This window comes from Vidua macroura, chromosome 3, assembly GCF_024509145.1.
Source record: "Vidua macroura isolate BioBank_ID:100142 chromosome 3, ASM2450914v1, whole genome shotgun sequence".
Classification (NCBI taxonomy): domain Eukaryota; kingdom Metazoa; phylum Chordata; class Aves; order Passeriformes; family Viduidae; genus Vidua; species Vidua macroura.
In genome coordinates this window covers 31,894,348-31,919,249 of record NC_071573.1, presented here as the reverse complement: position 1 = coordinate 31,919,249, position 24,902 = coordinate 31,894,348, and the positions used below count along the sequence as shown (strand labels likewise).

At 40.0% G+C, this 24,902-nt stretch overlaps 2 protein-coding genes across 4 annotated transcripts in view; one reads left to right on the top strand and one right to left on the bottom strand.

Annotated features, from left to right (window-relative positions):
* Nucleotides 1-17,886, top strand: part of LIN9 (lin-9 DREAM MuvB core complex component) — a 38,437-nt gene extending 20,551 nt beyond the window's left edge. For all 3 annotated transcript variants that reach the window (XM_053974429.1, XM_053974431.1, XM_053974430.1), the window contains 9 exons: nt 3,809-3,966; nt 4,848-4,981; nt 5,905-6,024; nt 6,197-6,298; nt 11,057-11,137; nt 14,404-14,529; nt 14,855-15,037; nt 15,144-15,241; nt 16,533-17,886. In XM_053974429.1, coding sequence (XP_053830404.1) covers nt 3,809-3,966; nt 4,848-4,981; nt 5,905-6,024; nt 6,197-6,298; nt 11,057-11,137; nt 14,404-14,529; nt 14,855-15,037; nt 15,144-15,241; nt 16,533-16,638 — 1,108 coding nt within the window. In that variant the 3' untranslated portion in view covers nt 16,639-17,886. The remainder of the gene's footprint in view (nt 1-3,808; nt 3,967-4,847; nt 4,982-5,904; nt 6,025-6,196; nt 6,299-11,056; nt 11,138-14,403; nt 14,530-14,854; nt 15,038-15,143; nt 15,242-16,532) is intronic.
* Nucleotides 17,887-20,411: 2,525 nt separating this feature from the next.
* Nucleotides 20,412-21,248, bottom strand: MIXL1 (Mix paired-like homeobox). Its single transcript, XM_053974432.1, has 2 exons — nt 20,961-21,248; nt 20,412-20,884 (listed from the first exon to the last, which is right to left on the bottom strand). Exons 1-2 carry the CDS (start codon nt 21,246-21,248, stop codon nt 20,468-20,470), a joined length of 705 nt encoding a protein of 234 aa, XP_053830407.1. The 3' UTR covers nt 20,412-20,467.
* Between the last annotated feature and the right edge of the window lie 3,654 nt (nt 21,249-24,902).

The window sequence follows — 24,902 nt, the reverse complement described above, 5'->3', positions numbered from 1 at the left end:
TTTCATCTTATGTAGCTGCAAACATAAGTAAAAATTGTCAGTCAAGGGAAGGCAGCAGAGCCACCTTGAAAATAGCTCCTCTTGGAAAGATGTTCATGTAATTTGAGCTTAACTTAGATAGCTTTTCCTTTGTTGTCATGCTTCCTACTGGGAGAGAAATAGTGTCTTTGGAGGTTAGGTCATTAATTTCTCTTTTGACTTTTGCCAAAAGAGGTTACCTCTCTAAAAGATCAGCTTGCCTCTGGTGGACCAAACTTCAGAGTCTTAGAATGATGGGTTGGAAGGGAACTTAAAGATTGTCTGGTTGCAGGGGATGCCCTGGGCAGGAACCTTGTCTACATCAGATTGCAAAACCCCATCCAGCCTGGTGGGCTGCAAACTCCTTTTGTTTTTCAGGGATTCTTTGGATTGGTTTTTTGCTTTGATTTTTTTAAGCCATAGGGAGAGTAGTTTTGGGTTAGATTTGAGGGATTTTTGTTCAGCTATCATGGAGTTATTTTTTTAAAAAGAGAGACTTGTGCCAAAAGAACCAAAGGTCTAAATAGGCAGGAAATTGCTTTATGTAAATTCTGAAGTAGAAGTATTTGACTGCATAAAGAGTCTGATTTTTTGTTAATGCAAACTTTGAGTTACTGCTTTATAGCTACATAAAGTGAGCATTCCTGTTTGCTTTTTATTTCTTTACTAATACTGTTTTTTAAATTACTGGTAGTGTCTTTCAAGATGTCATGAGTGGTCTTTGGCCTTAGTTTTAAAAGACTTTGAATTATTCTAAAATATTTAAGTGCTTTTTCAAGACAATTTTCATCTATCTCTAGAGCAAAGATTTTTTTATTTTACCATTCTGTCAGAAATTTCTTCTGTCTGTCCTCATCATATGGAGGTAAGCTATATACCATGTCAATACTGATATCTCCCCATGAGGGACTAAAAATAAATAAGATATTTTGCACCCACAGTGTTGATGGCAGAGGATAATAGTGTCTCTGTGATAGTTATGCACATGGTTGTCATCTTTTTTTTGTTGTTGTTTAAATATATTGTAGTATTTTCTTATGTCTGCTGCTACCTTAAATGTCCTATCACACATCAACAGTGTGTTTGATTGGCACAGCAGTATTCTTCATGAGAGCCTGCAAAGCTTGTAAGATTCCTGTAGACTGTGGGGAAAGATATGCTCCAGGAAAAGGAAGAGGTAATAGTTTTGTGTACTCTGTGTAAACTTAATTTGGCTTGTGAAATAGCAGTGGATATGAATTAAGCTTAGATCTGCTTGTCCTGCCACTACATGACGGTGGTGATTCCTCTGTTAGTTCAAATTCTCACAAACAAGTTTAAAACTGAGAAGAATGTTCAACCTCTTAAGAAGTCTCTACAGATAACTAATGAGTTTGCAGTTTTGATCTGTACTGTAGTTTTAATCTTCATTTTTCCATAGGATGGCATGAAGATGGGATAACCTTTATTAAATGCATTTGGGGAATGCTGGGGTGGAGGTTTTCTTTAACAGAAGCCCGGAATATATTGCAAATACTTTCGACATAAATAGTTACAGCATTTGGGACAAAGACTTTTTAAGACCATCTGAACTATCAGTAAAACAGTAATTGCTGTTGTAGGGATCTTCCAAGGTCAGTGATTAGTATATCAGCATTTGAATTTGTGTTTCTAAGACCATGAGTCAAAAAACATCAGGTGATATTTGCTGTTCCTAGTCCAAGACCCTGGACATGATTAGAAGGACTAATACAAAGTATATATTACTTTTTTCCTTTTTTTTTTTTTTTTTTGCCTATTTTGTTGTCTCGGTGTGGTTAGCCATTCTTCTCTTCAATGGACTTCAAAAGCTCTGACCTGCATTTTGCAACTTGATAATCACAGCCCGCTGCAAGCATTATTTCACACCTGTTCCTCCCCAGTAGTAAATATGAAGTCAATAGCATTAATAAATAAGAATATCCCAGCAAGCTCTTCATAAGTTTCCCAACCTCTATCCCTCTCTATGTCTGCCACATCCCTTTCCAGATATTTTAATTTCCTAAGAGGACCACTGGAACAGTACATAATTCCAGGTAAACACATTCTGCTCTTCAGTGGTAAACTGGTGAGTGGGACACACACCTACAGCCTCAATCTACAACAGAATTTCTAGGCTATACAAAAACTAGACTATACAAAGTGGTGATTTTTGTGCTGATAGTGGTTGGAAAGCCTCATATGGGAGCCTTCAGTGCAGTGCATTTCTGCATTACCTGACAAAAGTACCTCACAGCTTCAGTTCATTCTTGCTTGTGTTTTTCTCCCATGTCTTGCTTAGGACTAAGATCTCATTATGTTAACTCTGGGAGAAAACAGGTGGCCTATGCCCCAATAACTTAGAAAATATGTATATGATAAAAGGCAACTGATGTGTTCATATAGAGTGTGAAACAGCGTAAAATAAAATGGTCTCAGCATCCTGGCAGCTTAGTGCTTACAGTCTTCTTGCATACAATGCCAGGAAGAGAAAAGTGGAGGAAAAGGTGGAGAAAAGTGAAAGGGCTTTGTGGAACTCTCCCAGTGAGGGGTACACAGAAGAAAACCTAGGAAACCTTTGTTTCAGTATGTAATAGGAGAGTAGTAGAAGCAGACTTGGAAAAAGGAGCTGACTTCTTAGTAGTACTAAGTTGGAGATGACTGAGGAACATCTTGAAGGGATTTATATCAGAAAATAATTTGTAGTGTAGTAGAGGGAACCATCAGCAGAGTTGACAATGTCTTCTAAAATAAATTTATAAAATAAAACTTATTGATCAGTAATCAATATATAACTGTATGAGTTCCACAGAAAATGTTTAATCTGCATTTGACTGCAGTAAAGCAATTAACAAAGGTGGCAAATTATTTGATAGATAACTTTCTGCAATCAGGCAGACTTAAAATAACATTAGTGCACTTCTTTAAAATTACTTCTTTCATTGCCACAAGAATGAAGAAACTTTTTTTAGTAAGGAATGAAAGATATGATTGAGTCCTTAATGTCTTTGTGCTTATCTCCCTCATGAATCTTGCCTATGCAGTAGGTTAGAAATGAAGATTAATAAAAAAATAAGCACTTTGGGAGTGAGCCTTCCATCTTTTAGATTGCATTTTAAGAATGACCCTACCCCCCAAAATGGGGAAGAGGACTACTACAGATGATCTGATTTTACGCAGTAGCCCAAGATCAAATAAACTTTTACTATGCTCAGTCTCAGAACAGTTCATCTGCGTAACAGAGATTTTGGGGCTGAGCTGTGCTCTGCACAGGTGCAGGGAGATGAGACAGAGAAGTGCCCTTTTATGTGCTGAGTCTGGTGCCCTTTCATACTCAGTTAGCTTAATTGAGTTAATAAGCACACATGAAAGGGATCTCCTGTGTATCAGTAAGTGCTGGCAGCCAGGTGCTCACAGGACGCCTTCCTCACGTGCATTGAACTGGCATCCAGAGCAGACTGGGGCCAGCTTTAGCTTTGTTGTGACCCTAGAGGATCCTTATAAGCAGAAAAAATCCTAAGAAGTTGTACTCTTTAGATATACTAATGCAACAGCTAGTATTCCTGAGTATTATTTTAAAACAGACTCTTATTTTAAAGGTGAGGATTCTGAGGAGTAAGCTTGTCTAAATGCATTAAATGAGAATTTTTTTCTTGAACACAATATCCCAAGCTTTTTCATTTTCTAGCACTGATTTTTTGAACTGTGCCTATTTATTTGATGTGCCTTCACACATAAATGTTTTGAGTGATTTATTTAAGTGTAATATATATTTTATCTAATGATATTGCAGGTGTTCCTCTGCATTCTTTGAGGAAGAGAGGTCAGCGTTAAAACAGAAGCGGCAGAAAATCAGACTTTTGCAGCAGCGGAAAGTTGCAGATCTTTCACAGTTCAAAGATCTTCCAGAAGAAATTCCATTACCACTTGTAATAGGAACAAAAGTTACAGGTAATTTCTTAAAAACAAACAAAATAAGCAGCCAAATGTATTTTGCAAAGATTTTAATAAGTCATAATCCACTTACTGCACATAATTATAATAAATGTAAAACATCAAAAATTGCATTTTTTGTTGGTTCATTGAGAAGGTGCTTGTGAAGATTAAGTGGTATTTTTAAAACAGTGATAAGGTTTTGAGGTGCAAACTTAGTATTTCTGCTGTTCAAATTGTAGGGTTTTTTACATGTCTAGTATGTCTAACACATTTTGGAGAGATGCTTAATTTCAAAATACTGAGTGTTGTCTTAGTTTAAAATCTGACCTAGTATACGACTTGAACTTCATTTTTCCATAAATAGAAAGCTACCTGTTTTGAAACAGATATACAATTGATATTGCAGTGTAGTTGGACTTGTATGCCAAGCATGACATTGCCTTACTAAAAAACCTTACACATAACAGAGGAAGGAATATTATTGAAAACATTCCACAGGTTTTGCCTAGTTTTATGAAAATTTGAATTCCTCCCTCCTGTCTGATTTTGGTCCAGGTGCTTTTCACTTTAGCATCTCCTGTTCAATCCGCTACTGTTCATTGCATTTTTTGTGTTGGACACTACTGCCCTTAGCTCTTGTTGAAGAGCAAATGTGCACTACACTGTCTCTCCTCACTCTCCTAGACCTCCTAGACCTTAACTTCTGTAAAAAATTTGGTGCTGTTTCTACTACATACTTGTTTCTGGGTTTGCTATTTTCTTCTTTTCATTTAATATATGGCCTTTAAGTATACAGATAAAGAATTATTTGCAAAAGATGTAATAAATCTGTTTTTGTTATTTATATCATAGCATTGTAATGTTTGGTTTCTTGGTTCTCCTGTTGTTTTTTTCAGCCCGTTTGCGAGGTGTCCATGATGGTCTGTTCACTGGACAAATAGATGCTGTAGACACTCTTAATGCTACCTACAGAGTGACTTTTGACAGGGCAGGTCTTGGAACACACACAGTCCCAGATTATGAAGTTCTTGTAAGTATTAATGACACATTCTAAAAGTAGCTGTAATAAGAAAATGCAATTTTAAAAATCCATAATGACATGCTTTAATGAAAAATAAGAAAAAATGTTACACCCAGGTGGTATTGTCATAAAGTAGAAACAAGCATAACAGATGCATGGGAAATTCCAGGATAATAAAATTTTACAGTTTATGGTTTCACGGAACAGGATAACCCTCTATGATTAAAGCATAATGGCTCAGGGTGGAATAATTTACTAGACCAACTGTTGTAGGCTGTTACAATAGCCTGAGTTCAGTATGAAGAAATACAATGAGTAGTGTAAGATCCCAGAGAATTCTGCAATGGGATCCTGCGAGGATTTGCAGAAAATGTTCAAGAAAACCCTTACCCTTTGTGACTAGCCAAAGTCAGGAAAGGCCTTTGGGAGTTGCAAACAAGTATTATGAATTGACTGAACTAGATTTTGAAATTTCTTGTGCTAAGGAAGCTACCTGGGAAGATGTAGTTTTGGTCAAAAAAATTGGAGATTATCTCCCAGCTCCTAGGCTTTGTTCCTGCCAGACAGTCCAGCTTGGACTACAAGATTTCTGGAGCATCTCACTTTCTTTTGTATCCTGTGTGGTGCTGGATTTATGTAATTCTTGTAGTTTCTGTCATGATCTGAGTTTGGAGTCTCTGCTGAATTCCTGTTGTGATTTGTCTGCCAATAGCATTTTTGGAAATGTCCATGCCGGTTTTATTGGATATGATGCCAGAACACTTTGAAAACTCCTAGACCAAAACCAAAATGTTAATCTTTTCCTGCTGTTGGGCTGGAGTGTGGATAGGCACAGCTAGTCCAGATCCCAGAAACAAATTATGTGTTCCAAAAGGGTAAAAATTAATGAAACACTGAAGTATATCCTTGCCTTCCCTTTCCCTGTCTGGCAGAGTAATGAGCCTCATGAAACCATGCCAATCGCTGCCTTCGGACAGAAACAGCGGCCCTCGCGCTTCTTCATGACTCCTCCCCGATTGCCATACACTCCTTCACTCCAGTCTCCAATCACAGTGAGTTACTTTGTTTGAATGATGTGAATCACTGAAGTATTTTTGATACCTGTTGAAGCTGTTACCTTAAAAAGTTTTTGAGATTGATTTTCTGATGTTATTTAGCATGATCAAAATCTTACCAAAACCCTCTAAAAAGAAGCTATTCATTTAGATGTTTTATCCTTTATAGGACAATGATCCTTTATTAGGACAATCTTCATGGAAAAACAAAATTTCAGGCACAGATAGTGAGACACTAGGAGGCTTTCCAGTAGAATTCCTCATTCAAGTGGTAAGTATTAACTGCAGGTCCTAATTTTGTTGTTTATTGTTTATTCTGCCAATTCTTCTGCAGCTCAATGATCTTCTGTTAATTTATGACAGATACGGTAATAGCCAAATTAACTTCCGAAGAGATGTTCATATTTTTTTTATCCCCCCTTCTTCATTTTCTCACTTGTTTATAACCTTTGAAATATGCTGCTTTTTAGACCACAGAGGTCCTCAAAAGTGTCTTATTTTCCCAGCTCTACCATTTTATCTTCAAAAAAAAAGTGTTATTTTTACATGCAGACTTTAAGACTTCTTTATGTATTTGAAATATACTTGCATCGTGCAAAGAACATTTGCCTATATGCATTATCATATATATTTTGTTATATAATGTTCTACCCTCTTGGAGAAGTAAAGCAGCACTCATTTCCATGCAAGCAAACATTCATTTTATAGATAACACTAAACAGAAAATACTTTTTTGTTTTCACCTTTGTGAAATAATTCCTCAGTGGTTTTGTGTACCAGTTCAGAAAAGCACGGACAAGTAATGTTAGGAAGCTGAGGTTCACTGAATATTAAAACACATTGAAGCATTTTCCAGGATGATGGAGGAGTGTAATTGCTCATGTTGGCTTAGCTTAAGATCAGTGATTGAAGTCTTTAACAAGGAAAGCAGTTTTGAACATGCCAAAGAAGATTGGAATGATTCATGTTTAAAATATTAAGAACTAAGAAATAAAATGCCTCTCAGATTTTAAAGTCTGTGTAATTGGTCAAAAGAATAAATTTGTGTCAGTAGCTCACATGACACACTAACATTTGGGCCATACAACATAATGAATTTTGTTTGACAGTATCATCTATTCAGATTTTTTAGATGAAACTTGTATGAAGCTAATTTTGAAAAAGATGGCATGGCATCTAGCTTAGCTAAGAAAATTTAAAATAGGTGTAGTTACTATAAGATTAATTATGGTAAAATTGAAATACACAAAAGATACAGTTTTATGCAGCTTAACTGTATCTGCAGCTGTCCCGTTTGTGTCACGGAGTGTGATCAGTGAGACTTGTAACTGAAGTGTATTGAGCTTTACATCTACTTAGTACATCAAATTGATCTGTTTATGATATTGTTTCTGCATTTTAAATATGAAAATGTGTGATTTGTCAGTCACATGTGGTTGTGTATTACTACTCAGTATAAGGAAATCTGAGTTTTACAAGTATAGGCCTCTTGCTTGTATTGCAAATGCTGGCATTTTACAAAGATACTACATTAATATGTATTTTTGCTTGAAGATTTTCAAAATACTCTGAACAAAATCAATCCACAGATTTTTGATATTTGTCTATTTGAGCAACGACAAAGAATCACAGGGCTTAAACATTTATTGAAGGACTTGAAGCATAATTTTTAAGAATCACTTTTTTAATTAGAAGTTTGAGGAGGTACTTAAATTTGGTGTTGTGCAATACATGAGACTGGTGAATGCTGATTATTGATTGTGTTGTATTCACCAGTCCAGATGTATTTTTATGTTAAGGGCTGCTGCTCACAATGTTTTTTTAGCCTTTCTGATACATGGGTTCTTAAAAAAAGTCAAATTCCTTTTTCTCATTTAATATTGATTCAGGAAGTAAATTGTCAAAAACAGTTTGATTCCAAGAAAACTTTCTCAAAAACCAGACCACAAAGAAACAATTTTATGGGAAGAATTTTGAACAAAACAGAAAATACAGAACACACTTTGATTAAGGTTTCAAGCCAGCCCCTTATTTCCCTTATCTGAAATTAATTTGGAAGAAGAGGAAGTGAATCCAAAATCACATGCATACAATGACAAATGTTAGGGATATTCTCTTTTCCTATAACTTGAAGTTGTAAGCAAACATTGGGACTTATAGCAACTATTTTAATTATTGTTCTACACTGTGTTCTTTTTTCTAAATCTTTATATTTATTACTACACGTTACATTTTGACATCTGAGACTGTGGACTGATGCATTAGAAGACTGGCTCAAAAATTAGCATGAAATTAAGAATAAAGTCAGCAATAAATGTGTTTTAATTTTTTTTAAAGTCTTTCATGCTTAATTAATTATGTGTGTCATTAAATATTTCATATGCTATATGGTAGTTCAAAATCAATAGATTGCATTTGTACATTCTAGCCAGTATTTAAATTTGGAGGACATTTTTCCAAGTATTCAACTACAGCTTTTTTAATTTTCCTTCCTCCCTGCTTTTGTTTTGGGGTAAAGAATTCAGTTGGAAGGCAGCACTGTAGGACAAAGCAGATGTTGGCAGGGTCGCTGCATGCCCGGTAGAGGGAGTGTGGTGATGCAGCACAGGCACCGCAGTGACCTGGTCTCTGCCTGTGGGGAAAGGAGGGATCTTCCCAACTTAAATGCAGGAGGAAAATAAAAAAAAAAAAAAAAATCAGAAAAATCTGAAAATGGGTACTCGATTTTTGGCTGATTTCTCCTTATGAAAATTTTGAAAATATTGCATATCAAGTGATCACACGCTGCATTTTGAAATGCTCATATTTTATGACTAACAGATGAAATCAGAAGTGAAAGTCTAAACATTCTGGTTGGGTTGTCCCTTCATTTCTTTTGATGTGGAAAAGCATTGTACTAAAAACATGTTTCCAGTTTATTGAGAACTATAAATTGCAACAGTAAACAGGATGAGTTATGGTGAAAATAGAGTTGTTAGGCAAGAAATTCTCAACACAAAGAGGGCTAGACTGAATTATAGCATTCACTGGCAGATGAAAATTGAGGTCTATGTAATAAAATGTACCCCTGAGAGAAAGTTGATGCACATGATAGATTCAGTGAAAATCCTCAGAATCAGATTATCCTGGTCACTGGAATATATCTTAGAGTAGGATGAATATAATAGAAAATCCAAGCTCATCCAATGGAGAACTGGTGTTGTGCATCTTCACATATGTCTGCATATCAAAGTAGAAGTTACGAATCAAATGCCTTTCAAATTCGGGGAACATATTATATATTCTGCATTAATTTGGGGACTCATCAACTTCATGAAGGAGAAGAACGTGTTAGGCAGTTGCTGGATGGTGATGACAGCAGAGCTTGACAAGGAACTTTTTGGCAACAGTGGCAGATGGTGTAAAGTGCTTTTCTTCCTCACAGGTGTTTTATTGGCAACACAAACACTTGTGTGGTGTGTTAGAAACTAGATCAGAGAGGCAATCCAGCTCACAAGTAACAATTTTAAACCTTTTCTTTCTTGCCCCTTCTGATTTTTTTTTTTTTGTCAGTATCTCTTCTGTGATTGAGTTCTTCATGCAAAATACCAAGAGCAAAAATGCAAGTGCTGTCACTGGGGACAGCACAAGGGCAGAAAGGAGCAGCTGGACTTGGGAGGCTGATAACCCATGCAGTGTTGCCTCTGTGCCTCTGGCCATGGCTCACCATCCATTCATAAGATGGCATCTGGCAAAATATTTGGAGTAGAAAGAGAGAAACACTGATGCCATTTTACAGGTTTAGTTTCCTGGTGTGTCATTCAGAATACTGTTACAGGCTTCCTGTGCTCACACACAGGAAAGATGGCAGTGAATGGAAAAAGATATAAAAAGGGCCACAAAAGTTCAAGAGATTAAGAGCCCTTTAAGGGAGTGGAGTCTGAAAAGGCTTAGGTTGTGCTTAGTCTGGTGGAAGAACAGTGGAGAAGAGATGCTTTTATTATCTCTGAATAAGCAGGGATAAATACAAGGAGGGAACACTATATTTAGCTGAAAACCAGCTTTGGCTGTTTGGCAATTCTGAACAAATTGCTATGAAGTGAAAAAGAATACATTTAGCATGGAAATTCCCAGACTATTCCTCATTAGCTGAAAGAGATCCTGGAACAACTTTCTAATTACAATTACAATTTGTAGGGGCAAGCAACTTGGCTGCATTAAGACTGGACTTGAAAATCACAAAAGGGATTATATATAAATCAGATGTGTGTTGAACTAGGAGTTCCTATTTCTTCCAGTCACGTGTTTCACTGCTAGGATGTAGTTAACCCCTCTGGAATTTATAAAACCTGAAATTTTTGCTCTGTTTATTCGAGTAATAAAAGTGTTGCTGGTTGTAGTGAAGCTAGGATTTCTCTCAGGGCCCTAGAGTATGAATAGTTTTGGGAGAGATGAGTGTGTTGAAGGTGCTCCCAGTGATTTCCACTTCAGCCTGCTAGGTCCCCAGGGCAGGAGACACAGGGTATTCCCATTACAAAAAAGGGAAATGGAAAGCCCAGAGTTGTTCTCTATAAAATAGATCCAATCTCTATGCCAGGGTTAACTGCGGGAATTTGCACAAAGGGCTGGTGCTCGGTGGAGGGCACAGCTGAGAACTGTTGTGGGGGAAAAAAGGTGTAGTAAGGTGAGTGATACTAATTGTAGTATCATGACCATAACAACCTTCACTCTCCTTCAGCCTATTAAAAAAAAAAAAGGTTCTTCAGCCTCTAGCTGGCCATAAATAATGTTAGTCTTCCTCTGGGGAATTTCAGCTGATGGATTTTAGCACTCATCAATTGAGGGCACTTGGAATTGCTTTAAAAATCTCTGGAAATTCCATCATTTAATTTTAATTAATTTTTATTTTTGCTTATTAACTTGATAAACAACTGAAAAATACATTTAAAATTATGAAAGAAACGGGTATGGTTTTTCTGTCTTGAATTTTTATGGTGTTTCAAAACTGCTTAAGGACCTATTCTTTCTAAAAATAGTTCCTTTGTTTTAGACGAGGTTATCTAAAATCCTTATGATCAAGAAGGAACACATCAAACAATTGAGAGAGATGAACACGGAAGCAGAAAAGCTGGTGAGAATGTTTTCTTTTTGGTTATTAAAACAGGATATGCTTTAACAGCTAATGCAAATAAATTTAATTAGGAGTATAGTCTAAATAAAATCTGTATTTTATTGCTTTCTATGACATGAAATGTCTTTATTATTTTTAAAGACAAGTCAGAGAGGTCAATTCATATATGATTCTCCTTTGAAAGCACTGTGCTTTGGAAACTGATGAATGTTAACATCAGAATAGCACGTCAGTTAACACATAAAGTAAGGAAATACTATGTACCTTGAGAATTTGGAGTACAAGTTTATATGGTAAGACATTCATGCTAAAACTGTTCTGCAGATGGTAGATACTTATTATCTCAGCTTTCTGGTTAAAGCAATTACTCATTTCAGAGATTTTTCTGTAAAGCTCTGAGTGCCCTTGACTGGCATTTAAAGCTACAGTACCACAGCAGCTACAGCATAATTAGCAGCAGCAGCAGAATAGTTTTTCTTGTTAACTTTATCTAATCAGCAGTCAGTAAATTAAAATTATAAGAGTGGCTCTTCTACCACCCATGGCTATAAATTAACTTGAGAAAGCTCTCAGTCTCAGCCTTCTGCCAGCATCCATCCAGGCTGTTGTCCCTGCAGTGTACAGAAGGCTAGAAGTTTGTGGAGAAGAAGGGAAAACAATTTGTTTATTTATTGAAACAAAACGGTTTTGTAAGATATTTGAATTGAAAAGATGTCTTTTGTTGAAAGGTGTGATTTATTATGGAGAGATTTCTCTTTGTGCCTTCAATGATCATGTGCATGTGTGCATTCTGTTACTCTGCTTCCTGCTGCCCCATCTCTGTGTGTCTAATTTTCTTCTACTGTGCCATGGTGTTGATCTTCAAATCCTTGTTTCAGTTACTACATTATTTTTCCTGTATTTTGTGTGTTACTAACTAAACTAGATGCAAAGAGAAGCAAGATTAAAACATGTCACTGCAACCTGCAGCTCTGATAATGAAAAATTACCAACTCTTCTTAAATTATTTTTTTCTGAGGTATTTGTACTTTTGTGTAGATAAGGAGATCCATAGGAATGACAGTATCCTTCATCTAGCAAGAACCTGAATGTTAGCTCAGCTATTAAGTCATAAATTACCTATATTCTTACTTTTCTTCGTCAGTCTCCTTATTCAATGGAATTGAAAGGGCAAAAAAGCAACTGGGAGGGAAATCTAGAAATAGCTACTAAATTTGATACATTTTAACCCAATTGTAACCCAGTTAAGGACTTTGAGATACTCTGACATTCTTCCCTGCTCTATTTCGTTTGAAAACCAGCAATCATAAAGCAGCCCCCCATTACCTCCCCTGATAAATAAAAATAGAAGATGTGATACCTTCCTATTGGGCCATATTCTTAGCCCATCTTCTAATCCTCTTTGTACCTTGGCAATCCCATCTGTGTTTGTACCACTGTGTATGAGTTGCTTCTCCTTTAAAATATATTTTCTTTGAACAAGAATCTTTTTCTGACCACAGTTCACTTCCTGAACATGAAGGAAATTGAATCCTTTGAGTTCATTCAGGTGTACCTTAATTGTCAGACTTTGGTAATAATTCATATATTTGTCATTTGATAATTGTTAGAGTTCCACTGCTGTTTGGTTTAAAGTAATCCTTTTATGAAGACTTCTGTTTAATGACTGACTCAATATAGAAATAAATGGAACTGACCAAAATCAGAAATGGTACTGAATGTAGGCCATTCCTATCTGGCAAAAATAATAAATTTACACAAGTCAGGGGATGCCTTCAGAGGAGCTATTAATGCATACAACTGTACGTTTTTTGTCTCATTTTTCTTGACATCACTGTACTACTCTGGGTTGCGGGCTATAAACAAATTACTGTGGACATAAAACAGTAAACATTTGGATAAACAAGTATAAATTGAAAGGACCTGCAATAAAAACAAGGTAAAGGTCATGCTGGTTGTCTCAGAGAAGCATCTAGATCTTTGGTGACAGAGGTGTTATCTGCTTCCCTCCACTGAAAGCCATCCATCTTTTGTCAGTTCAGCTGTTCATCAGTGTTTCCAGGTCTTGGGTTGTGCCCAGGTCAGAAATAGTGCTGCTGCTGCTGAGAAATATTTCTTTTGTTATCACTAGCATAGAATGCCCTTAGCCTTTCCTCTCCAACAGGGAATTCATAATTGTCTGCAGTTTTCACAGCTAAGCTGGAGCAGTTCAGTTTGCTCTAAGGGAACTGGTCACTGGAGAAGGTCTGAAAGATTTGATTTTTTACGTTACACAGCTGCAGAAAGTATGCCAAATTTATGCCACTTTCCAGTGAATTCTGAAATTATGGTGTTAGTTTAAAGCCCTGTTAAGTTGGTATTCAGATTGTAAATCCCTGGAGATCATCTCAGTGATTAGGTTTAATGGGGAAATATGAACTGAACTCATAACTGAAACCTTTTGAGCTTCTGACCACGATTGTCCTGATGGAGGCTCTTGACTTTGCAGTTTTCTTTATCTTGTGTGTGAAATCTATAGCTAAAAGTTTTGCTTGTAGGCGGTACAAGCAAAATCAGCCCTATGGCTGGAACTACCTCTAGCTTCTCTTGCAAGAGGCAATTTGGAGAGGAAATTTTATAATATATTGTATGTTTTGTTTCAATTTCATAAATATCACCCAAACAGTGTCAAGCTGTATTCTGAAAAGAGTATAAGAAAAAAGATACTGTATTTTGGTATTTATTCTTTTTGTGGAAAATCATGCTTACAAAATACTGATACCAAATATAAGCTCTAGTAACTTAGTTTTTCGGCAGAGCTGTTAGCTGTAACAGAAGGCGTGTAGCACTGAGTCATCCTCAAGTGACCAATAATTTACTAGCCAAATGTGCCTCCCATCCTGCAGCAGAGGTGGTTGAGGCCATATTGTCCTGTACTGTTCCCCTCCTGGCAGGATAGTTTTTTGCTCAACCAGTAGGGAGAAGCCATGCCCAGCTACTGGAGGAATAAGCAGGTCAGACCACAGTCATCTTCTGTAGCATTTACCACCATCGATTATTGTAGCACTTCAAGAAGGGAATAAAAGCATGGTTGTTGCCTACACAGTTTCTGGAGTTATAAAGAGTAATATTGCATTTTAATATTTTGTATGTTAAGGTTATTCTATTTGACACCAGGATTTCAAATATCTCAGTATTGTTTTCAAATAAAAATTCCTTTTGGCGAGTTCAAAATCTGTAACTGTACAGCATTGCATTAACTTTGATATGCTTTTTGTTTTCCACAGAAATCCTATTCCATGCCATTCGGCATTGAGTTTCAGAGGAGATATGCAACTATTGTTCTAGATCTAGAACAACTAAACAAAGACTTAAATAAAGTTTTGCATAAAGTTCAACAGTATTGCTATGAGGTGAGATTTTGCTGAATTCTCTGTGTACTTGGTGGTTTTGCTCAACCTAATTAGAAAACTTAATTTCCTGGGAATAGGGGGTGGGTGGGGGTCACACTGAAATGAAACTGTTGGTAGCTGTGTGGGATTCCTTCTCTGAAATTTGAGCTGCCTTTGAGCAATGCTTTTCATGATACCAGTGGCCTGTTCTTAAGTAGACATACATAAAGAAAAAACCCTGTGTGCTATACACACACAAACTGTCTTTGAAATAATCTCATTTCACACATCCACCAAATGCAAAGGACATCTTCATTCTTAATTTCTCTCCTTCATATCTCTGCAGCTTGCTCCTGACCAGGGCCTCCAGCCTGCTGACCAGCCCACGGATCTGAGGCGCAGATGTGAAGAGGAAGCTCAGGAGGTCGTCAGACAAGCAAATACCTTGTCAACAGGACAACTCTGTGTGGAGAGTGAAAATTTAACTGATCTTATCTCTAGACTTACAGCAATATTACTGCAAATTAAGGTAAACAATTTGCACAAAATAGCTTCTCCCATACAATACATAGTATTAAAGCTCTGCCAGTTTTTGTGCTGAACTGTGAGAACACTTTTGTTTTCTTCTTCTACAGTGTCTAGCAGAAGGAGGTGATCTGAATTCCTTTGAATTTAAATCACTAACAGATTCATTAAATGACATTAAGAATTCAATAGACTCCTCAAATATCAGGTATTACTTTTTGAATATTTAATTCTTAATTACACGCTTTGTGATAGTTCTTATTGTATTTTAGGGGTGAACATTGATTATAATTAAGGGGTTTAATCTGCTAACTTCTACTTATAGGAAGGGTCCCATCTAAAAGGGGGGCTTCTTAAAGGGAATGTGAAATGAGCAGTTTTCTGTTTGAACCTCTCAGTGAAGTAACATGTTAAAAAAATTTAAAAGTGCTAAATTGATGGAACAAAAACTAGACTTTCTTGTTCTTTAGTAATTTATGACATCTAAAAACTTATTTTAAACCATTGTCAGATTTTGAACTCTCACTAGGAATAAAAGTTTTTTAAATCAATAGAATTTCAGAGAACAGTAGAATTTCAGTATTCTTTTAGCATACTCAGCCTCTTGTCTGTAAATATCAAAAGGTGGCATATGAGACAATTAGAGGTTCTGATCAGCTTCCATTGGCAAGATTTTAAGCCAAGAAGCAGAAGAGCAGCCATATTGTGCCAGACCAAAGGCCAATCTAGTCTAGATGGGCCATTTTTCAACAGTTGTCACAAGTAGCTGCCTGAGGAGGCATCATAAAAATAGCAAGAATGTGGTTGCAAGAGTGTAGTGATACTGGTCTGGAGTACCCTGCCGCCTCCAGCAATTTGTGACAAGCATTTTATGCTGCTAAATGATGTCATTTAGAAAATAAACCTAAATGCTAAGTATGTTTTTATATCCTTACTACCTGTATTGCTACATAATGATGGGAGGCTGTACACATGAATTTTAAATTTTTTTCCCAAAGATAGTAGGATGGCCTTTTGATTTCAATATAGTTATTGAGAAATTATGTTTTATAGCAATTTTCATTAGGAAAAACAAAACCAAACCTCAAACATTAGTGAAACTTCTTTATAGTCAACCCTGCAAATTGCATATTGGAATTGATTTAAGTAAAGGTTGATGTACCCAGCAAAGAAAGTGATGATGTTTCAATTTCATGGTACTTATTTTGGCCATTTTAGCATCTTTTCATAATATTTTAATTTCACTAACTCTGGTCATGTTAAAACCTTACTTTAAGTGTTTAAGTCAGTGACTCTTCATTTCTGGCAGCTTTTTGTGCAAGTTGTGTTTTCCCATGTTTCTCTGTCAAGTTGCATTTGTATGTATTGCTCTCTGAATCACCTGAATTTTTATACTGGCTAGGCTCACATCTTGATTTTTCACTGTAGAGATATTCAGACATAACTCTTACCTATGGGGTTCAACATTTCTTTCTTTCCTTCTTTTTTTCTTCCCACAGTTGTTTTCAGAATAACGTTGAGATCCATGTTGCACATATTCAGAGTGGTCTGAGCCAGATGGGAAATTTACATGCTTTTGCAGCCAATAACACCAACAGAGACTGAAAACTTTCTTTCAAGTGTACAGCAAGTAGTTCTGGAAAATCTTCTTCCTTTCTATCGGCTTCACCAAATACCCTAACTGCCAGAAGATAAGGGAAGAGAAAACTTCTCGGAAAGGACCCTTTTAAATATATTCTATCTGCTTCTTAAGGAAACCAGCATTTCTGGCCAGCGTTACATTAGATTTCTCCATTTGTTATTCACATGCAGTAGTTTTGCTAACTGGTAATCTCTTAGTAATTGCATTGATTATAGTAAACTTGAAAGCATACTTTCATATAATTTGAACTTCGTTTTTAAAAGTTCAGATTAATTCTGCACACCTCTTGCTGTTGGATCTCCTGGTATGTTAGAAGTGCTGAAGAGGAAATGGCTGGAGTTAGTAGCCACATGGCAGGTCTTTGTTGTGTAAAGCTACGCCTCTGTGTAGCTCTTCAGAGCTGCCAGGTTAGCCCTTGGGAAGCCCTGACCTAAGGAAGCAGCAGCAGGATACAGCCAGCAAACACAAGCTGTAAACTGGAGGATGTTGGGCAGGTCTGTCGATCAGTCAATGTCTTGTTGGAACTCTTAATTTATCATAACTTATAGAAGGAGTCTAATGAAGGAATATAAAAATGTAACTGTTAACTTTCCAGAAAGAGATTGGTTATGGCTCTTTTCCCTTCACAGAGGACAAAAGTTCTTTAGGTGGTATTTTATATAAGTGACTGGTTAAACTTACTGTTTTTCCAAATTCTTGTTCATTTTGCACAAGTTTTAAATTAGATCACTGGTTATTCAACAATACCCACCATATATAAATATGAAGTTTTTTATAATTAAAGATAACCAGTGAGGTAAACTGCAAAAATAAGAAGTGATAGCCTGCCTATACCTTTTGGAATGTTAATCTTGTAAAAAGTGTGTATTGGTTTGTTTAAATAGTCTTGTAAAGCTTCTGTGTAATGAATTGTTTCAAGATATGGATTTTCAGAGGTAGCTGTAGAGATGGTTTTGATTCTTTTAGATGCCTCATTAAATAAGGTCTTTTATATGTTAATGTATAAAGAATATGTAAACAGGATTATTTTCAATTTTAAAATTTTGTATAGTTTAAAGATGCTTCTGTATTCTGTGTTGGTATTGTGCCACTGCAAAACTTTAGTGCAGAGTTTATATTTGGCTAAATTTGTTCTGTTAATTAAGAGAAATGCATAAATCTTTTATTCTCAATGAAATTTGTAACTGAATAAATTGACCTATGAGAGTTGATATATTTCACAAAAATGCAAAATTTTTTGCAGATTGTCTCAGGTCATTTTTTTAAGAGAAGCTAATTGCTGAAAATGAAGTATTATGAGGATGAGGTGAGTAGCTGTTTTAAAAGGTATTTAAAATTTTTACAAGGGATACTATAAAATAATGATAAACAGTAATTTAGCTGAGTTACCCAGGAAAATGTACCTCTCATAATGCAATAGAACATCATCGTGGTCCTTGCAGTTGCTTTTGTAATTATATCACTCCTTATTTTGTGGTGTTACCATCTGTTTGATAAAGAAGACAGAAAGGAGTCCTCTCCCACCACCCTCTTCATGTAAAAAAGAGAAATGTGCCAAAAGAGAAAGGCACCAAAGCCTAATTTAAGGTACATAAGTTTAGTCAGACAGGCAGTAATCTGCTCTACAGCTAACTCAGAAAGAAAGAACCATCCCCTTGTACCCCTATACTCACATCCCTGCTGCTCCCTCTGCACACCTCTGCTCTGATCCCTCCTGCTGTTGGGACTCAAGCTCAGCATGTGCACTGAATGTTTTGAGCAGCAGGACTTCCCAGTACAAAACACCAGGAGGGTCATTTGGCCCTGTTGATGGCAAACATCCCAAACTGAGAGGGAGACAAGTTGTAGACTATCTACACACTAGTAGATACCAGAGGATTTAGCAAGCTGCTTTTCATGACAACCCTTTATCCTACTGGACACAGAATACATTGCAATAACCACCACACTCCAATCTCAACTCTGATTCCTTAGGTATGATGGTTTTTACATGTGGATACTTAAATGTGCTCTCCAGCATGTTTTCTGTTGCTGTAGGTTTTTTTAATTATTGCAGGGTAGTGTATCATAGAAAGATCTGTCATTTGTGATTAGCCATTTACTTTCACATGTCATTTGTCCCACTCATGTAGACAATGTGAACATGCACATCTTTTCTTTTCTTTGAAAGGCTGCATTTCTCCTTGGGTACTGATGTGTTGGTCAGAGCTAATGTTGAATTTTGGTGACAGTAACAAATACAAATGCGTTTGCTGAGTGTACCCCAAGCATAGCAGGAGTCTCAAGAGCTCACTGCAGCTACCATACCTGAAGTCTGCAGGAGCAGAACAAGTTTCTTTGATTTATTATAATCAGTAAACTTGAATTTACCCTGAGCCCCCAAGAAACCATGGTCTTATTTTCTGTCTTTTCCTGCAAGTGCTTCTCTTCTGGGGTTTTCCTGATCCCCAGCATAGCACCCAAGTCCACTTGGGACAGATGGTGTCTGAGGTAGATTGGTTGGTTTTTGGTTTATGTTGTTTTTCAAGTATAGCTCTGGGGTTTTTTTGATGGAGAATACTAATCAGCAACCCTACCATGTCTGTTCACCATGCAAGCTTGCAGTCCAACCAGCATTCAGCTATCCCAGATCTCACAAGCATAGGTATGTTACAGAGTGGCACTGAGGGATTTTGTGCACTGATAACCTTATTCTGTGGGGCATGATTCTTCATACAGGGTATTTCTGCCACCAGTACATGGGTCATTTTTTCCTGTGCTTCTGGCATTTGGGTGTTTTTCCATAACTTGCAACTTGCTCTGCTAGGCTCTGAAGTGCTGTTTTGTAAGCAGGAAGAATTTGCCTTATGCTCAAAATACATACAGAATAATGTATCCTTCCTCAATAAATTGAATTGGAGGAGAGAGTTCTGTTGTTAATGATTTTGCCATTCTCAGTGCAGAGCCATTCAGCCCAGGAGCCATCATGTGAACAGCTTCTGTGTAGTCCCTGCCTACAGCTAAAGCACCCTTATAATGGCCACAAAATACTCCCATTTCTCTTAGTTTAACATTAACCTTGGCTTAGCTGGCAGACTGGAGGCTTTTGTCTGAGCACTTGAGATGTGGGGGTTTGTATTAATTAGGTCAGACATTTCCATTTTCATTTAGGAATGGGGGTGTTTGTTTAGTTTAGATTTAAGACAAATACTGACGGAGAAAGTTTAAGGCAGTTTCTGTAACTTGTCCTTCGGGCCCTTTAGGTCTCTTATTGACATCTGAACTGCAGCTGTAGCTCTCCAGGACCTGGGAGGAGAACCTGCAGCTGGGATATCTACCACTTCTCTACCCCACTGTCAGCCAAGGTAAGAAACCTTGCCCCTGCACCAGGTACACACAAAAGCAGATGAAAAATGTAAAGCTTTATTTTTTTTCCTTGGTCAAAAACCCCAACAGACCATCACTCTTTTTTAAGACCAGTCCCCACCCCTATAATACAGTGGATTTGGGTTAGCTTTTTGGCTAAAGAAGGTTAAATAGATATACTAAACATGATACAAGAAAACTTTAAATACAGTGTAAAAAGATGCCCTCAGCTGATGGAGCCGACCCGTATCTTTCTTAAATAAATAGGTAAAATCAGTTACTACCGGATAAAGTGCAACAGTGGCAGAGCAGCAGTGGTGAGGTAGCGCGGTGTGTGACTGCTCCCCGCCCGGGCAGCGCACCGCGGGACGGGGTCCGGCGGGAGGGCTTCGCAGCGCGGCCGGGGCCGCGTCTTTAACCCGTCCACCGCCCGCGCCGCGGCGGCGCTCAGAGGGCGCGGAAGGCGCCGAGCGCGTTCTCCTCCCACTCCGAGCCCGACTCCGAGTAGCCGCTGGTGTCCTCGGCGTCCGACACGGGCGAGTACTGCCCGCAGAAGGCGCGGGCCGGCGGGAAGGGGCCGGCGGCGCTCCCCGCGAACGGGCCGGGCTCTGTCCCGCCGGGCTGGCCGGGCGGGAAGCCCTCGAAGCCGGGGCCAGGGAGGAAACCGGCGGCCGGCGGCCACGCGTAGGGTACCGAGCCGTCGTCCGTGCGGGCCACCCCGGAGAGGGCGCAGCGGGGCCGCTCCGGGGCGCGCAGGGCGGCGAAGCGGGGCGGCCGCGGGCAGCCCGGCGGCGGCGCGGCGGGGCCGGGGCGGGGCGGGCCCCGCTGGCGGCGGGACTTGGCGCGGCGGTTCTGGAACCAGACCTGGGGAGAGAGGGCGGCGGTGAGCGCGGCGGGGCGGCCCCGGCGCGGCGGGCGCGGCACAGCCGGCGCCCCTCACCTGGATGCGGGACTCGGGGATCTGCGTGGCGTCGGCCAGTTTCTCCCGCAGGTAGATGTCGGGGTACATGGTGTCCTGGAAAACCAGCTCCAGCGTCTCCAGCTGCGCCGCCGTGAAGCTGGTCCGCTTCCGACGCTGCGAGGCCGCCGGCGCCCCCTCCGACGGCTCCACCGGGGGAAGCGCCCTGAGGGCGGGCGAGGCCGGGCCGGGCCCGCCGCCTCCCGCCCACCTGCCCGCGGGGAAGGCGGGCGGCTCCGCCGGGGGCTCCCCGAAGCGCAGCGCGGCCATGGCAGCGGCGAGGAGGGGGCCCGGCCAGCCCGCCCCGCTTTATAGCCGGGGAGGGGGCTCGGCAGGGGCGGGGGTTCGAGGGGGCGGCACGGCCCCGCGGGGAAGGTGAGCTCCGGGCACCCCGCCGGGCCCCGCGCCCCAGGCTGCCGGTGGGGTGCCCGACTGGGGCGACCCCTGCCTTGCTCAGCCCAGAGGAGTCAGTGATGCCCTATGCGTGCTTGACGGGGGTGGGTGATGGCTGGCAACCCTCGACTCCCCGCCCGAAAGATAGACAGCAGGAGGGAGAAGGGAGCGGGCTTTGCATCCACACGCAAAACAACTGGGTGTTGGGAGTTTGGCACCCCGGAGAGGACCAGAGCAGCGGCTGGGTTATTTCTGATAGAACATCTGGGCTGGGAGGGTTATGGAGTTCGCTCTCTCCAGCTCTTGGTGTGGAGGTAGATGCTCTCGAGCTGCTGACTGCTTTGGCAAGTAATGGATCGTGCATGGTGTGAGACATAAAGCAAACAGAAGTTATACCTCTTCCCTTAGCCGCAGCTGTTCCACTTGCAGTGCTTTGCTGCCAGCTATGCGGGTGGTGTACAGCTTCCTGCTGCTGCAAAAACATCTCTTTCTTTTTAAGATGTAAGTTAAATGCACCTGGAGAGCCACAGCAGCTCAGACAGGGTAGAGGCAGACATTGGTGTCATCACCTTTTCCACCACTTGCTAATGCCTTTACACATTACACTGGCACATCCCGTGTGCTTCTGCCATAGCTGATTCCCAGATGGAGAGGTCTTTTGCTGAAATGCTGCCTGCACACCCCAACAACACCAAGGCACTTAAAATGGTTTGTCCTCATATTACTTTTTACAACTGTCTCCCCAAGAAAAATTACTTTGTACAGAAAAATCACATTAAAATTGTTAAAAGCTGGTTTTAGAAGTTTTGTTCATAAAACATTCGTACCTTTGTGCTTTTACATGTGCAGCAGCCCAGATGCTTTCATGACTGTAGTTTCTAGGCTGTTCCCAAAATCATGGGCTGTAGCCTGCAGACAGCAGTCAGGCACATGAGACTTGTACAATGTTCTCAATTGGGCACAGTGGTGAGCAAGGGCACAGGTGTGTGGTGATCCAGAAAGCACTGACAGCATTATTTAAGGTTTTTAGTGAAAAACTCCTGAAGGGTTGAATCACTCTGCAGATTGCTTGCAGATTTAGAAGATGCCACAGGTGGCAGCAAAAGAGAATTATTCGAGGTTATACTTACATGTTGAATGATTTATTGTATTTTACGTCAAATAATATTCTGGAAAAACATAGCAGAGTTTTTTTTTTTTTTTTTTTTCTGAAGGAAAATCCTTCAGAAAAAAATCCTCCTTAATCCTGCTTGGAATTATACCATTATAAGTATATAGTTTCTAGGATGTGGTTAAGGTTGATTAAGGCTGCCAGACAGAGAGAGCAGGTTTTTGAGGAAATGTGTTTTTTCACACACATACACGTGTTTTTCTTTCAGCAGCAGCCCAGGCTTAAAGAGCTGCTGGCACCACAGGCCCCCCACTGTTCACACCTGTCCTGATGCCTTCCCTTTAGCTGAGCATGTGTCAGTCCACACAGTGTGCTCAGGGGATTAACCCAAGTTAAATTAACTGTACAGTAACAACAGTTGGGGTTTGTTGGTTGGTTTTTTTCAGTCCAGATCTGGGATTCCTACCTGTGAAATTCCTACCCATATCCCCAGGATGGCTGTACAAGCGAGAGGACACTGCCAGATGGAGCAGGAGGGAAATGAGGGGATCCCATCTGGGCTGCTTCTAGGACTGCCCCACCTGGATCTGATTCTGAGCTAGCAGAAAACAAAACTGAGACACACTGCCCAGGAGCATGGTGGTTTTCAGTGTCAGACTTCCCATTAAGACAACTGTCAATGTATATTGAACAGATACTCAGGAAAGAGTGAGTACTGGGAGCTAATAGACCTGTTCCCAACTCATAAATCTGGAAATGGGCTGACTCTTTGATCTCTGACTGCTGTGACATCCTTCAGACCAAAAGCCTCCTCAGTTCCCTTGCCCTTTATGGTTCCAGAGGTGTTCCAACAGCTATCTTGTGACAGCAGCTGACATGCTTCCCTTGGTGAGGAAAAGAACAATGAGGCTTCCCAGGCCTGAAAACTTTCATTGGGAGACACAGATGTAACAACTAGACTTTTTTTTTAGATGTAACAATGTAGACTTTTTAAAAGCCTACATTGTTACAATGAAAGTAAAATAACTTCCACACACTACATTTTGTGGCATTCCATGTTGTCCATGGATGCAGTGTGATCAGTGGCTCTGCAATGTGGAACAGGAAACCCTGCGTGAGTGAATTGTGGGCAAAACCCTTGGTGCAGCCCAGGACTGCACACACAGGCCCCGGGCTGTGGGGTTCCCACTCAGACTCTTCATTACCTGGCTGCAGACAATCGTATTTTCTAGCAGACATACCTGTGAGTGGATGAGACTGCTCTGAGCAGGTCAGGCTGTGCTGCCTGTCTGCAGGTGCTGACTTCTATTTACTTCTAGTCTGCCTCAGTTTCCCTGTCTGGGTTGGCTGGCTGTTACCAGCATGTTCATATATCTTGGTGATGAGTTCTTTTCTGCTTACCAGTGGTATGTGCTTTTGCAAAAGCAAAGCAATTCTGGAGCGGGACCAGAGCCCAGGAATTATATTTTCTCTTTCCTATTGCTCAGAGCATCACACACTAATTTTGTCCATGGGATCCTCGTGGCCACCCTTCTGTATTGGATTAGTTTGAAACAGATCTAAGATTGAATAAAAGCAGGGGGACAGTACTGATTGTGAAGGAGTGTGCTGTTAGGTGGACATCAGAATAGGAGGCTTCTGCCTCCTCCCAGGCAAGTAGGATGACATGAAAGACAGCTCCTTGCTTCCCTCTGGCAGTTCTCTCCCTTCCCAATGCTAGCATACTTCTCCACAGCTCCTGCAGAGTATTATCCCACTGATGTCCTAAAAGCTGTGCCTGTGGGGTAGTGCAGTGTGCCTCCTGCAGCAAAGAAGAAGTGCTGTGTCTGGATTCAGTGGAGTTTCCTTTCCCTGACAAGTAGGTTTCCATCCTGCTGTGCCCCTTGTGTTCTGACAAAGAAGTTTCTGATGCCTGCATAGAATGATACCCAGGTAAGGGCTGGAAGCATTTAGAAGACATTCAGTTTTGTTCCTTCCTGTTTTGCACACTTGCTTTTATTTGTGTCCCACCAAGGCAAAAAGGGGGATTTTATGTCTTCCCTTGAGAAGCAGAAGCTGTGACAGAAGTCCAGAAGTGGCTTGCTTTTTTAAATTAAGATGGCAAAAACTGAGAGAGCTATCTGTAAGGGAAAAGCAGACTGCCTTGTGTTGATATGAAAAATTACAGGCTGCTTCAGAAGCTGTTTACACTGATCTTCACTCTATTTGTCAGGAGAGAAACTTGTGCTTTTGTCTGTGCTGGGAGCGCCTCAGCACTGAGGCATCTGTGCCAAGAAGACTCACAATACAAAATGTGCCTGTACCTGCAATAAAACAGTTTTAAGCTTCAGCTGGAGAACATGCTCTCACATCACTGCTGCCAGCTCTGAGCATCCAGCAAGGGTAAGACAGGCTGTGAAACACCAAGGCTGTGGAGAAGC

Coding starts and splice junctions, on each gene's coding strand:
- MIXL1 (XM_053974432.1), bottom strand. CDS start 21,248: ATGGCCGCGCTGCGCTTCGGGGAGCCCCCGGCGGAGCCGCCCGCCTTC. Junction 20,885..20,960: donor TCCCCGAGTCCCGCATCCAG/GTGAGGGGCGCC, acceptor CTCTCTCCCCAG/GTCTGGTTCCAGAACCGCCG.